Here is a 15,003-nt window from a genome sequence, read left to right on the forward strand (position 1 = left end):
GCGCGCGGCGCTCTTTTCATTCATTTGTACCATCCCACTGAAACTGTGGATAACTTACTGAAACATCTCTCAGGAAGAAAACTAAGTTAATTTTTCATGGTCAGTCTTAGAGATTATGGCTTGTTTACTTTAATTTATGGAGTACAGCAACCAACCAATATCTCAAGTGCCATCATTTTGGAGACAGAAACAGGACAATATTCATAACGGCTGTGGCATTTTTTTTATTTAGTCTGTTCTGGTTTACAGCAGAAAACGCATTTGACCTTTGCCATTACACATATGCTTCAGTTGTCACCTCGTCCACATTCACACATACAGCACATGATTTCAAACGCACGCACGCACACTTGTAAACAGTTCTCCGTCTTATCAGTAACATATCACCAGTAACATCTGTCAGTATAGCAGAGAGAATGGGATATTATTGATACAAGGCATATGAAAACAATTCGGCACAAATAAATAGCACTGTTAGTGAGAAATATCACAGTTGCTAACTCCCATAACAAATGAGAACATCAAGTGACAAAATACAACTAGTAATAACACACTGTTTAAAAAAAGGAAGGAGGAAAAAAAGGAAAGATTACTTGCACAAACCTGAGCAGACTTCTAACAAGTTAATTATTGGGTTTAGGGCTAGTGTATTATTCAATACAAGCACTCAGTGATTATTAAATAAATCACATAGCAATCCATTACTTCCCAATGTCATTGCCACTGTTGCAGGGGGTGACTTCACTACAGATCTGCACATCCCACAGATTACCTGGTTGGAGGATAAATACATACTGTGAATGCATAGCTCCCCTGGGTTTGTGTGTACATAGCCTATTACTGGGTGTGTCTGACGTCTGGTGGCCACTGCCTTTTTTGTGCTGATCTTGAAAGACCTCCTGATGTGTGCAAACACCAGCACCAAGCACTGTGGAACAAACTCTCTGCAGATGCACACACCATGAGTTTCATTGTAATTACATAGAAGTAAAGTAGAGATAGAGTATCATTTATTGATCCCGAGGGAAATTAAGGTGTAGAGGGCTGGATCAAATCATTACTTTGCTTTGACAGAGATGGCAAGCAATAAGTTACACTGGAGTACTGTATAGGGAAAGGGACTGAGGGTCATTGTGGTCATCAGGGTAGATTCAGATTTAGATTCAGATTGAGTTTACACAGCGCAGGTTACTGGTGTCCGAGTGGGGGGTGGAGGTTGTAACATGAGCCATCAACTGTTAACCGTTTTGGAAAAGGAGTTTAGGAGTAGCCCATGGAGGAATTCACCTGGGCTGGGTACAACAGATGAGAGAGAGCAAAATGGAGTGAGCAAGAGAGAATGTAAGAAACGTTGGTAGGAGGCATTACAATTTGCAATCAGGTACATTTGCAGAGTGTTTTGTAGGGGAGAGAGTGGGTGAGGTGATGGTATGGAAGTGTTTGTACGAGAGGCAGCTGAAGGGCAGCACGGAGCAGTAAGAGTCGCTAACAAGCTTTCGTGCCTGCCGGCACCTCGCCGTTGCGCTCCTGGAATTCCCGGAGCTCCTTGATGTACCACTCGGGCGCGGGCAGTTCGGATTTTGAGGAAGGCTCGTGGTCATAACCGTAGGCCACGGTCAGCTCCTCGTCTTTCTGCACCGCCCGGATTGTCCGGATGCACTTGATGAGACCGAATCGAGGGTGGACATATCTGATGGTGAAAAAGAAAATTGTAAAAAAAAAAAAGTACTTTTATTAATCCTGAAGAAAATGAAGGTGTCTGTCAGCTTACATAAATACAAAAATATACAAAAACCTAAACCTGCATATTATTGCACATTCAGGCAATCATGAGTTTTTGTATTACACAGATATAATTGATGGGAAACCGCACAAGCTAATTCAATCATTCTCAATCACATCAAAAGTACAATCTCTTACATAGAATATATTTTTAGGCTAGCATTTGAAGATACCAAAATTCGAGCTCAACAGTGTACCGTCACATTTTCCAAGTAACAGGTGCTAACACAGATTAACATTTTGTTGGACCACACTCCAATGTACATGTAGAACTTAAACATACAGACAATGACATTAACAATAGACCCATACATACACACACACACACCTCAACAACAGAGCCACACCCAAAGCCACACCACTTCACACCACATCAAAATTGAAATTGTGCAGCACAATGCCCATACATAACCTTAACAACACATAAATGATGCACAGGTGGTCTAGGACACTCACGGGTTGTATTTGCAGTTGGGAGTGAAGGAATGGTTGGCCTTGTGTCCCAGGGAGGCGGAGTAAGTGTCTATCTGGTTGAAAGGCTGAGGCACGTCGATGACCGTGTCCTCGTCCAGGGAGATCGTGTTGCCGTTCACTGACCAATCCCGACTGTCCACCTGAATATACACACATTCACACAACACTGTGACTACTGTGATCTTCCAAGGCTTTGTGCAATATCGATTCTGGCCGACATGTTTTTGTAATCAATTGTGACTTAGTGCTTTACAATACATTTCATGTAAAATTATTTTCCTGACTGACTAATTTTAGTCCAAAATGTTTAGTACATCGCATTTGCACAAACTAAAATATGAACAGTATTTTTAGCTCAAAGAATAAAAAGGTATACTAGATGCACTAGCAAAACATAAACATGCAGTGACAAAGTGACCACACAAAAATCACCTCAGAGTGTGTGATGCGAACTCCATTGTAAAACGCCAGCACAGTGTCTGGGTCCGCATCAGTCTTGGCAAAGAGGCCTTCTCCTGCTCCTGAGATCAGCGACTGTCCAACAAACACACTGGGAGACAATATAAGAAACTGACCTCAGAACAGATAACCATATCCCACTAATAAATGATAGGAATGGGAAAAACATGTTTGGACAAACAAAATATCAGAACTTAAAGTTATAACTTAAAGTTAAACTTATGATAGTCATTCAGTGGTACACAAGAGTAACTTATTACATGAGTTTGTATGTCTGTGCACTGCTGTTGAATTAATTCCTCCGAGTTGGCACAGACCCAGAACAACGGAGGGGAATGACAGCGTCTGTGTATGGTGTATTTAGCATACAGTCAATCCGGAAAGTATTCACAGCGCTTCACTTTTTTTACATTTTATTATCTTACAGCCTTATTCCAAATGCTACAAATGAATCTCTGTTGTCAAAATCCTACACAAATTATTCCATTATGACCATGTGAAAAACAAGTTGTCTTGACAGTTTTGAAAATTTCTAAAAATAAAAAACAAAGAAATCATATTTACAAAAGTATTCACAGCCTTTGCTTAATACTTTGAAGTGTGTGTGTGTGTGTGGTGTGGTGTGTGTTTCAACCTTTCAGTACATTGAAATTGTAAATTTTCAGTCTGCACCTGGCTAAAATAGATGGGTGTGAGTTTTGAATGAAATCCTATGGAGAGCATCATGATCTGCTTCTGTAGTCACAGTGTACGTTGACATGCATGCTTCTTAAGTTGTAATTCATATTTCCAGATTTTCAGATTCAGACAGCATTCATACATCCCCAAACGATGTCAGTCCCACTACCATGCTTGACTAGCCAGATGATGCACTTTGTTGGTGAAATTCACTCGTTTACCACCACACATGCTTAAAGGGACAGTTTGGTCAATTTCAACATGCAGTTGTAATGCTCACACTACCCTGGACTTGTCAGTGCCTGAGATTTGTTTTTCTTCTTCTTCAGGCGTTTCCGAGATCCTGGTCATTGTAATGGGGGCAGCTCTTTGTTTACATTTCAAAAAAACATTTTTATTTATTCCCAAAAACATCCAAAAGGTTATAAAACATCAGCAGACAACTAGCAAACAGCAGTACCTTTTGGGAAAATATTTGGAGTTGGCCTATGTTTCATTTTTTTAAAATGTAAACAAACGCTGCCCCCATTAGAATTGCTCATATCTCGGAAAGGGCTGAGCCGAAAAATGTGGCATCACCAGGTACTGACAAGTCAAGGGTAGCGTGAGCAATACAACTGCATGTTGAAATTAACCAAACTGTCCCTTTAACACCATTTAAAGCAAATGTGTTTATCTTGGTCTCATCAGACCACACGACATGGTTCCAGTGATCCATATCCTTGGTCTGTTCATCTCTCTTGAGACCAAGATAAACAAATTTGCTTTAGATGGCGTCAAGCATATGTGGTGGTAAACAAGTGAGTTTTACACAATAAAATGCATCATCTGGCTAGTCAAGCATGGCTGTGGGACTGACATGGTTTGGCGATGTATGGATGCCGTCAACATTGGAAATCTGAATTACACCTAAAGAAGCATGCATGTCAACATGCACTGTGACTACAGAAGCAGATCATGATACTCTCCATGGGATTTCATTCAAAACTCACACTCATCTATTTTAGCCAGGTGCAGACTCAAAATGTACAATTTCAATGTACTGAAAGGTTGAAAGACACACCAATGACCTCCCTTTTAATCCCTTCTCATTTCGAAATGAAAAAATGAATGTAGTTGCTGTCAAAGGTGATTCTACAAAGTATACTTGACTTGAAAGCTTTAAGGTCCTTTAAAAGGCAATTTGATTTACAGCACAGCAGAATGAATGGCATAAAAACATATAGGCCTACAATAAAACACATACAGTACAACAAATACACTCAATAAATAGCTAAACATATAGTTACTATGTAAATAAATACGTAATAAATAAATACAGACCACTGGTCAAATGCATCCATTAACCCAATATGAAAGTCCATAATGTCATGAATGTATCTCCCACATCTTGTTCAATTCGTTAATTGCCATGGGGATGAAGGAGTTCTTTGCTCTATTGGTTCTAATATTGGGGTATCTATACCTGCGTCCTGAAGGGAGTGTTTGGAACTTAACTGAGAGGGGGTGGGAAGTATTAAGCAAAGGCTGTGAATACTTTTGTAAATATGATTTCTTTGTTTTTTATTTTTAGAATTTTTCAAAACTGTCAAGACAACTTGTTTTTTCTCATGGTCATAATGGAATAATTTGTGTAGGATTTTGACAACAGAGATTCATTTGTAGCATTTGGAATAAGGCTGTGAGATAATAAAATGTGAAAAAAGTGAAGCGCTGTGAATACTTTCCGGACTGTATTAGTAGTGTGCATTGGCACTGCCCTCACGATTCAATTCGATTACAATTCAGGAGGTAACGATTCGATTCAGTCCGATTCAACGATGCATTGCAATGCATTACATTGTTACTGAAAGCAAGGGACATTTTTCATCAGTCATGAGGCAATACAAGCAGTCAGATACTGAACAACATTTTATTGGCTGTTTGTTGCAGTCTTGCTGTTTCCAATTCTTTGAAGAGCTTGAATTTAATTTAACGGTCATTTGCTCTGATTACGGGACTTGCCGAATCGATTATTGAATTGTCCTACCCCGCATTGCGATGCATTGCTGAATCAATTATTGTTGACACCACTAGCATACATACTGCTGGCTCTCGTATGGATCAGGGAGAAGTCTCTGGTTAGCAATGCAGGTGGATGTGGACTTGTCATAAGAATAAATAGTGCCTGTAAAGATATAAAAAATACATATTGTATTTCAATTATATGTTATATATCAATAATATATATATATGTATACATATCTATATATACAAAGGCCTATATATATTATTATCATTGCTGTACATTAATGACTAAATGTGATTTACTGTCATCTACGATGTCAAAGTGTGGCCGGCCGTTCTCTTGTACAGTCAGGCTGGCGAGTCGAGCCTCGATCAGCTCCCCATCCACAAAGCTGCCCAGCAGAGCCGTGTTGCCATCAGGGTAGACGTACGCCACGTGGCTACCAGTCATCTCCCCTTCCTCATTCACCTCCCCCACCACACATCCCCGGTCCTGTCAACACAGCACAATGGACAGAGTTGAACTCAAAGTCAGAAAGAAAGAGAAAGAAAGAAAGAAAGAAAGAAAGAAAGAAAGAAAGAAAGAAAGAAAGAAAAAGAAATGAATCACAACTACATTTGACTTGTTCAAAACACCTTAAATTCCATCGTTTCATGATCATATTTTAAAGCTAAGAAGTGGCAGCACTGACCGCATAGTAGAACCAGCACAGTCCGCAGCGGATGTTGTCCCTGTAGTGGCCCTTGAAGATGAGCCGGCTGTCCTGGTCGTACTCTTGCGCGGGGCCGTTCAGCTCCCCGTCCACATAGGTGCCGTGCAGAGAGCCCCCGTCCTCATAGCGATACACACCCTGGCCCTGCAGACCGTCATCCATGTAGTAGCCCTCCAGAGTACTGTGGCATAGTAACAAGAGAGAGAGAGAGAGAGAGAGAGAGAGAGAGATGGAACAGAAATGCATAGAGAAAACAGAAACAGAGAGGGAGATGCGCACACACGCGCACGCGCGCGCGCGCACGCACACACACACACACACACACACACACACACACACACACACACACACACACACACACACTTTTGCAACATTACAACATTAAAAACATTGGAAAATAAACCCACCGTTTCCCCAGCTAGCATACTATTATTATGTGTTACTACCAGGGCTGTAAATTAGCTTATTTCATAACTAGCAAAAATGGTTAGTAAGTTCGTCTTTTCTACTAGCCAAACTTCACCAGCATTTGGCCAGCTGGCTGGTGTTAATTTAGAGCCCTGGTTGCTACTACATACCCGATACACAAGGCTGTACATCCACACTAAGGCTGCACAACTATGGAAAAAATCATAATCACGATTATTTTGGTCAAAATCGTAATTTTTGAAAATTATAACAAGATGAAATATAACCAAGAATGAATTACCGGTATATACAGGATGAGCAAAATAAAATGAATTGTAATAATTATGTAACTTAAAGGCAATAGCATGAAACTTAGGTGGACAGATTTCTGGCCAGAAACACCAGCCTGTCAGTATGTTCTGGCTTCAAGGACGCTCTCAAAGGTAGGTCACTATTGTCACGATTAAATCACCATTGAAATCACGACTTTACGATTTCACGATTTTATCACGATTTTCGATTACTTTCGATTAATTGTGCAGCCCTAATCCACACACTTAAAGATACCCACCTCCCATCGAAAAAGAAGAACTTCCCTTTCCCATTCTTCTCTCCATGCACAAAGTGGCCCTCAAAGCGGTCACTAGAGGAGTAGGTGACCATGCAGAAGCCATGTGGCTGGTCATTCTCATCCAATGGACCTGTACAATAATGAGCACAAACGTTCTTAATAATGCTGGGGAGCCATGTCATGTCTTCAAATGCCAGGGCAGAAAATTCTGGTATGTTTTTTTCCAAAACATCTACATTTGGATCTAATTGGTTTTTTTTTTTTTTTTTTTTACAAATGTTCTACAGTAAAAACAATGTTTTTTATGGCTGGATTCTCCCAAGCCTTTTGCTACACCAGTAGGCCTACCAGACCTAAAGGATGCATACAAGTACATAGCTAGGCAGCAAACAATAAAAGGGATGTAACCTCCGCCTTTAAACTTTTACTCTTCTCTGCCAGAGTAGATCATTTAAAACGAGTAACATCAAATCAGCTGACAAATTATCACTGCCACCCCACACCATCTGTCCCTGCTCGAGCCATTTGTGGGAGTATTAGTGGAGATAACAGGCCCCTTCATAGCTATCCCCCGCTCACAGGATGGATACCAAATGGTTTCGGGATACACTGATTGCTTCAAATCACACAAGCTACAGGCTTTTCTTGCCCTCTTCCAGATTCGAGAGCTCGAGGCACGAGGGGACTTACAGTTTAACCACCGAAAATAAAAAGCTTGTTTTCCACTACACGTACTCACTGATTCCCTCATGACAATGCACAACTTTACTTCACAAGAAATGTGTTATCAATCATCTTAATTATTACACCACGTCACGCTATGCTGTTTTCAGTCTGAACGCTAAAACTCAAAAAGGATGGAATGCCTAGTCACATCGCGTAGGCCTACTTGATACAAAGTTGCGCTTCACTTCTTTAGTGCAATGAAACAATGTTTCAGGGCAGGACACGCGCTGGCAACAAAGTCGCTCCCCTGGACAACACGATGTAGCAAAAGAGAGAGAGGCTACATTAGCTGCGAAACGGGTTAGAACTACACCAGTTGAAAAGACCATTTCAGATTGCAAATGCAGCGAGAACCCCCGCCATTCCCCAATGTCAGCTTGTCGGCACTGTATGCAGCGTTAGTGGGTTTCCTTCAAAAATAGACTCCGTGGTGTCGAAGAACGACACATGCAAGGGCCCAAACAGCCGACTGGACGTCTGTTGATATGACAGTCCAGGAGAGTTTGCATAAGCAACTTGTCCGTGAATCCCGAGGCAGAACTTCAGCAGGCTATTTACCGCTGAGTCTATCAGATGGCGATAAAAAATAATCAACATACCGTCTACGACCTCTTCGATGTCATCATCGCTGTCCATTGTTGAACTGTCACGACTCAAAAATCTTTCTGACTAGGGCGTGAACCAATAGCCCTTCTTAAATAGCTCTCTTGTAGTTGGAAGAACGCTGGATTTTGTTCAGCTCGGTAGGCTATACCCAGCCGGCGCACTGTAACTGACATCATCAGACCTGCTTCATCACCCCCAGCTATTATCGTACATAGCTCACTGTCTAACCACTGCCAACGCGAGAATAAGAGACAAGCTTTGTTGTAGGCCTAGCCTAGATAAACAGGACATATCAAAGGCGTGTTATAGCCTACAGTACGAGATACACTGGTGAGGCAAGACAGATTTTAGGCTCGATTTCTGCAGAGTAACAGGGTGAGAGGGGAAATCCGTTTAATAAATGTCTATAAAAGCAAGGCCGTTAGGGGGCTTGTTGCAAGCATTCATAGCCAACAGTGATTCGTCACGATGTGCATATCACATTTTCAACTTGAGAGGATCTGAAACACAGTCAGACATGAAATAAATTTGTGCGTCACGTTTTTTAAGAGATCATGGCGTCAGAGTTGTTACAATGACGTCATAACGCTGAGTGACAGATGCATCATCGAGCTTCCACATAGCATGTGAGAGTAGGGTAGCGCAGCATCTAAAGAGGATGGACCTACCAGAATTGTCACTCGAAGCAGTGACTATTGTATTAGCCATTCAAACAGGTATTGAAAATTTCAATGAGGATTGGCACAGCCACTCAGCCGGCAATAACTTCAGTGCACATGTCAATGAATATTTTATGCTCTGCAAATCAGGTTGTTGAGGCCAACGAGCAGATGACGCCATCTCTGCATGATGACCTAACTGTATTAGGCTACTTGCTTAGTCACTGTCAACAGCTGACTGTAAATGCAGTCATGATGTGCTGAGTAAGCACTAGGGTTATTCAAGTTACCTCTTTTTCCTTGTGTATATTTTTCAGGACTATGAGTGGAATGTTTTCTGCATAGGCCTAACACTTTCTGTCACCCATATTTATTTTAAAGTTAACCAATTAAGCCTAAAACAGTTCTTTACGAACATATAGTTTGTGCATTATAGCCTACGAAGGACTGACCTATGTAATGTCTGTGTAACTAAATAGTAATCATTATCACTTTAGGCCTATCAGTGAAGAATAATATTGTGCCCCGGACAGACATGGGCCTATAGATCTTTATGAAATATTGTAAGAATCTAAGCTTATGTTGTTTTATGTAATGTAATGTTATGTAATGTAATTGTGGATTGCAGTTTATGTAGGATGGCGATATTGGCGAGGATATGCAGCGATGTCCGGCACCCGTGCAGTGATGGAAGCCATTAGGGAGACTTTAAGAGTACAGTTAGAGTCAGTACCGTACATTCCACCACACCACCATACTGTATCTAGCCTCAGCACATACTGAAAACTAGCCTGATAAGAAAAAAAATATTGATTTTCATCATTACATCAGTATTATCATTTTCATTTTACTGGATATTAATGATATACCCCCCACCCCGTCCTTCTCTCTCTCTCTCTCTCTCAGTAAAATGACCATTGCCTTCTCCCCAATTTTTCTTGCGATTCTGTGGACCTCTGGGCTGCTCTACAGTAGAGGTAGGAATCACGCAAAGTGAGATAAAAAAAACCATTTTCGGCAGAAAAGGCTACAAGCTTTATGTTCAGGGGTTGACATTGGCACCTGCCAAGTAGCCAAATGCTATAACGTGTGGCTAGTGGTTAGTAATAATTTCAGTGTCACTAACCACTTTGGCAGATAGATTAGTTTGAGGTAGCCTATGAGCATGACACATCACGGTATCTGCATTTTCATATGTCATACATTATAGCCACTGTGGCCAGTGATCAAAAGAGTTAAAATGTCAAGCCTTGGTTATGTTACAATTTACTCATGTCATGATTTTTTTTCCCCCACAGAGTTGGCGCCTATCTTAGCGACTGGGTATATCCTAGGCCGACCAATGTGCCCTGTTGGAACTCACAAACCCATTAAAATATGGTAATACACTACAGTAGGCTGTTTGTATAACTGACTTCATATTGTAAACAATTTCACATTTATTATTCTAAATCAATCTATTCTGACGATACACACTGCACATATCACAAATTCTGTTTGACTTTACTGTGTTTAGGCATTTCTTGGGCTTTTACATGGCGATGACGTCTGTTATTCTTCTGAGTCTTTCTGCCTGCCTTGGCCTGCTCCGTGCCACCCTGGAGCCATACAGTGACACCTTGAGTCAATACGCTGTCGTTGACCTCCGCCACTTAATCAGTTGCCTTTATCCACCTCCCACACCACCATCTTCTTTCTTCTAGTTCACCAAGTCATCGAACCACTGAATGGTGATGATGGTCAACTAACTGGCTATGAGAGTCTTGTGCAATAAAAAAAAGCAGATATACCTATTTTGTTAGCTTTTCTGTCTGATCTCCTACCCTGTAGGTCTATGTGCAGACGGAGGGAAAAGTGTTTCCTTTGGTATTTCTCACGTATCTGCCAAAATAAGTCATAGAATATCATCGGATCTTGAATGAGCAAACAGTGTCAGCCTTATACACCCACAATTACATGTTATTATTTTGATGGCCATAAGATGCAAATATCCACAAGACATGGAGGAAGGGATAATAAGTAATAAGTGATAAGTGCACACCTTGGTAAGGATAATGTATCATGTATGAGTAGGTTAGTTGTGTGTGTGTGTGTATGTGTGTGTGAGTGAGTGAGTGAGTGAGTGAGTGAGTGAGTGAGTGAGTGAGTGAGTGAGTGAGTGAGTGAGTGAGTGAGTGAGTGAGAGAGAGAGAGAGAGAGAGAGAGAGAGAGAGAGAGAGAGAGAGAGAGAGAGAGAGAGATTATTGCCATTCATTGAAGACTGGTCAAAAGCAATTTCAAACGTCTGTGACTTGACTCCTCCCACTCTGATTAGAATCCAATACACCACTAACGTATATTCAATATCAATGTTTTACACCCATTAGAAGACTCAAGTTCGTTTTTGTATCTTATGTTCAGTTCATTCAATGAGCATCATCGAGCATCCCTCGAGCATCCTCTTCTTGCATGACAGCAATGGACTGATAGCTACAGTGTAACAGATTTACGCAGGAATGTCTCCCTCTATCGGTAAAATCGAAATGTGTTGTGTTGCTCGTTAGTGTAAGCATAGCTAACCCAACCCATCACAGACTAACGTTGGCAACATTAGCTGATGTTCAAACGTCCAACCACTTGAGCTTTTACATTTTCCTGTATTTGAGGTAAGTGAATAAAAAAGATATATGTTGTTGTCTGAACAAAATATCTGACATTACATGTCGACGGTCACGCGAAGCATAGGGGTGTGGACACTGGTTAGAAGGCTACAGGCCGTGATGTTGTCTGGCTAGTTAGCAAAAAAGTCCCTTGGAAAGTCGCCTTAAATCGAGCAACTGGACAGCAGGGCGGCTAGTTTGTAGTGGTTTAGCCTACATCACACATTTGCGTTATTAATATAGGAATTAGCCATCAGTTTTGAATGTCATAATCAGATGTGGTAGGGTTATTGTATAGTTAATTAGCTGAATTGACAGCTTAGGTAGCCCGTGGCTATCGGCTAACTATATGTAAACATGCCTAGTATTCCGTTATAAATGTCGGTAAAGCCCTGCGAGTACGTTTACTGTAGTGTAGTTTCCTAAGGCAGTGTATGGTCAGACAACATGGATATTGGTGCACATCAACTCTGTTTGCTACCTACGTTAGCAGCTGTTACAATCTGGGAATTCGTTTGTCATCTAAACTAGTCAACATAGTGCAAAGCCACGAATTTGCAACTTATTTTTTCCCTATATAAAGTGATATTCATATGTATCCTGTATATGATGACATGCGCTTGATGCTTTATCTGAACTTACCTGTGAACCGTCTACCCTGGTGTTTAAAGTGTCCACAGAGTCGCAGCCCTGCATTCCAAAAAGGAAGACGAGTACTTCATCATGAACTCCGACGACGGTGAGAGAATCTTCATATTATTGCCTGACACCTTGCAAATTACTTTTCTTCATCTCATGTTGAAGGGCGAGTGGCTCAGTAACACATGTGCTCTCTCCCCCTTATCTCAGGTGACCTGGAGAACCAGGCAGAGTTGGAGGAAAAGACGAGGTTGATAAACCAGGTGCTGGAATTGCAACACACACTAGAAGGTCAGAGTCTACTCTTTGTACAATGCATGCAATGCAGCTAGAACTACGACTAGACTCTACTACTTCTGGAAAACGTTGCAAAACGGCGCAATCATCGATGCATTCATTGTCGCATTTTCAATTGCATTTTTTGTTAAATCATGTGTGTTCATGTCAGATCAATCAAATGGCAAAATATTTTGTTAAATTGGGTCATTATATTACATTATTTGAAACACACATGGTCCACACACTCCTCCAGCTTATCTCGAGTGTTTTTCACCTGTTTTCTAGGTGTGCACATTTACCATCACCACCACATACGCCTATTGGTTGCCCAAATTTGATCAATTTCATTTATTTGTCTGTAGATCTTTCTGCTCGTGTTGATGGCGTCAAGGAGGAGAACCTCAAGCTGAAGTCAGAGAATCAGGTTCTTGGTCAGTACATTGAGAATCTTATGTCCGCTTCCAGCGTCTTTCAGACCACAGACACACGGAACAAGCGGTCCAAGTGAAAGGGTCCAGACTTCCACAACTCCCCATTATACACCACCACTATCCGCGGCACACATCACTATCGGACCAACCCTTCCAGACACGACTTCTTGTTTTACCATTTACTCACTTCTGCAGCTTACTGCTCATGGGGGGTATTCCAAGAAAGTGCTTCAGTACCAAACCAGATTAATAAAACAGCCTGGAGTCAACCAAATGTTGCCTGCAGACTAGCTACAACGGGGGTGTCAAACTCAAATTGCCCGAGGGCCAAAATCAAAGTCGCGGGCCAAAGTCAATATTTATTTTAGAAAAACGGGTCTAAAATTGTGCACATACACATAATGTTACTCACAAGCAGATTCCCATCATAGTTCAAATATGCCTTCACATATTCTGTTGTTGCATTTGAGTGTGAGCTGTTCCACTGACCTGGACCCACTCATATTCCTGGGATGCATGGAATTTCATTTTCTAGTATTACTACGCTATACATTTATGATGTATGTGGGCCAACTTAAAGACACATTTGAAATGATCTCATGGGCCAAATAAAATGACTCACCGGGCCAGATTTGGTTCCAGGGCCTGAGTTTGACACCCCTGAGCACTGGCAGATTTTCCACTTTCTGTAGGTCAACTTAGCCAGGTTTCTCACTCAAACATTATTCTTTGGATTCCCTCCAACTCGGTGGTTTACTGACTGACTGATAAGTTAACTCATGATAAGGGGTGCAAGAGCTCTATGGCTTTGTTTAGTTAGGTGAATTAAGCTACACAGCACCTCTAGTAATAGGTTTGCCACTTGTTAGGTGTTAACCTGGGGGGGATTCCAAGAAGGTAGCCCAGTAGTAAGCCTGCTTAGTTAACCTTGAGTTAGTGGTAAATCATCTAATACAAAGAGCTTGGAATGTAAATGACGCTTGAATTGTATGTTACCTGTTAGCAGGTTCACAGATTCCTGTTAGCCAGGTGTGTCACCTAACCATGTTCTTGGAATACCCCACTGATTTAAGTGTCAGCCCCTACTTCCTGGCTTGGTTAACTTCTTGTATTGTCAATACTGACATGTAGTGATCTCAAGACTATTTGTTAATTTGCATTTGCACCAATATAGTAGTCAGTATTGGGTTTTTTGTTTGTTTGTTTGTTTTCTTATGCACCTTTTGTCAAGGTTTTACATTATTGTTTACATAACTTAAACGGCTTAGTATCAGGGAATATTGACAAAGATGTTATAATGTTTTACAAAAGTGTTGAACTTCTAAACAAGTGTTCATTTTATTTGTATGTATTTATCTTTTTGATATTTTGTTAACAATTGACAGGGTTACTGATATAGCTTGACTTTTTCTTTGTATGTTTTGTAACTTTTGTGGGAAAAAAAGCTGCTATGCTGGTGCAAGAACAACTGTAGTGATGATAACAGCTGTGAGCTTTGCTGTGAGCCGAGTACATTTTTATTAAAATGTTAAGACTAGTGGTGCCAAGTGAAATGGACCCTGGGTTACCTACAAAGTTGACAAATTATGCATAGTCAAACAAATGTTACTAGTAACTGATATGCAAGATCCAAGATAATGACAGATTTGATGCAGTTAACAAACGTCAGTAATGCATTTCTTTGCTCTTGCATGCCTACCCTCACATTATGTGTTTTACCCAATGTCTAGCATTTTAGACACATTTTAATATTTATGCCAATAATAAACAATCATCCTTTTGATGTGACGATAGTCAATGTTCATATGTAGCCTTTACTTATATGGTGCACATCAGAGGGTGTTACAGACGTAGTCTGGTTCCATACATTGTTTAAATGACAACAGAGTCATTTTCGCAATAACATATTTTATTGCCCCCCATCATTAGTTA

At 40.8% G+C, this 15,003-nt stretch overlaps 2 protein-coding genes and 1 long non-coding RNA gene across 4 annotated transcripts; 2 read left to right on the forward strand and 1 right to left on the reverse strand.

The window, feature by feature from the left end:
• Positions 1-204: 204 nt before the first annotated feature.
• setd7 (SET domain containing 7, histone lysine methyltransferase) lies at positions 205-12,454 on the reverse strand. 2 transcript variants are annotated; one of them, XM_063190523.1, is made up of 8 exons: positions 12,365-12,454; positions 7,093-7,222; positions 6,093-6,294; positions 5,704-5,893; positions 5,479-5,560; positions 2,689-2,806; positions 2,239-2,396; positions 205-1,690 (listed from the first exon to the last, which is right to left on the reverse strand). In XM_063190523.1, exons 2-8 carry the CDS (start codon positions 7,182-7,184, stop codon positions 1,486-1,488), a joined length of 1,047 nt encoding a protein of 348 aa, XP_063046593.1. In that variant the 5' UTR covers positions 7,185-7,222; positions 12,365-12,454; the 3' UTR covers positions 205-1,485. The 2 variants fall into 2 exon arrangements, with proteins under 2 accessions (XP_063046593.1, XP_063046592.1); XM_063190522.1 differs by lacking the exon at positions 12,365-12,454 and adding an exon at positions 8,418-8,735.
• LOC134440441 (uncharacterized) lies at positions 9,014-10,872 on the forward strand. Its single transcript, XR_010032959.1, has 5 exons — positions 9,014-9,140; positions 9,712-9,808; positions 9,990-10,060; positions 10,382-10,463; positions 10,600-10,872. It is a non-coding gene; the product is annotated as an uncharacterized LOC134440441 (long non-coding RNA).
• LOC134440440 (short coiled-coil protein B-like) lies at positions 11,591-14,864 on the forward strand. Its single transcript, XM_063190524.1, has 4 exons — positions 11,591-11,728; positions 12,394-12,461; positions 12,572-12,652; positions 13,003-14,864. Exons 2-4 carry the CDS (start codon positions 12,446-12,448, stop codon positions 13,146-13,148), a joined length of 243 nt encoding a protein of 80 aa, XP_063046594.1. The 5' UTR covers positions 11,591-11,728; positions 12,394-12,445; the 3' UTR covers positions 13,149-14,864.
• Positions 14,865-15,003: the final 139 nt, after the last annotated feature.

Source organism: Engraulis encrasicolus, chromosome 23 (assembly GCF_034702125.1).
Source record: "Engraulis encrasicolus isolate BLACKSEA-1 chromosome 23, IST_EnEncr_1.0, whole genome shotgun sequence".
Taxonomy (NCBI): domain Eukaryota; kingdom Metazoa; phylum Chordata; class Actinopteri; order Clupeiformes; family Engraulidae; genus Engraulis; species Engraulis encrasicolus.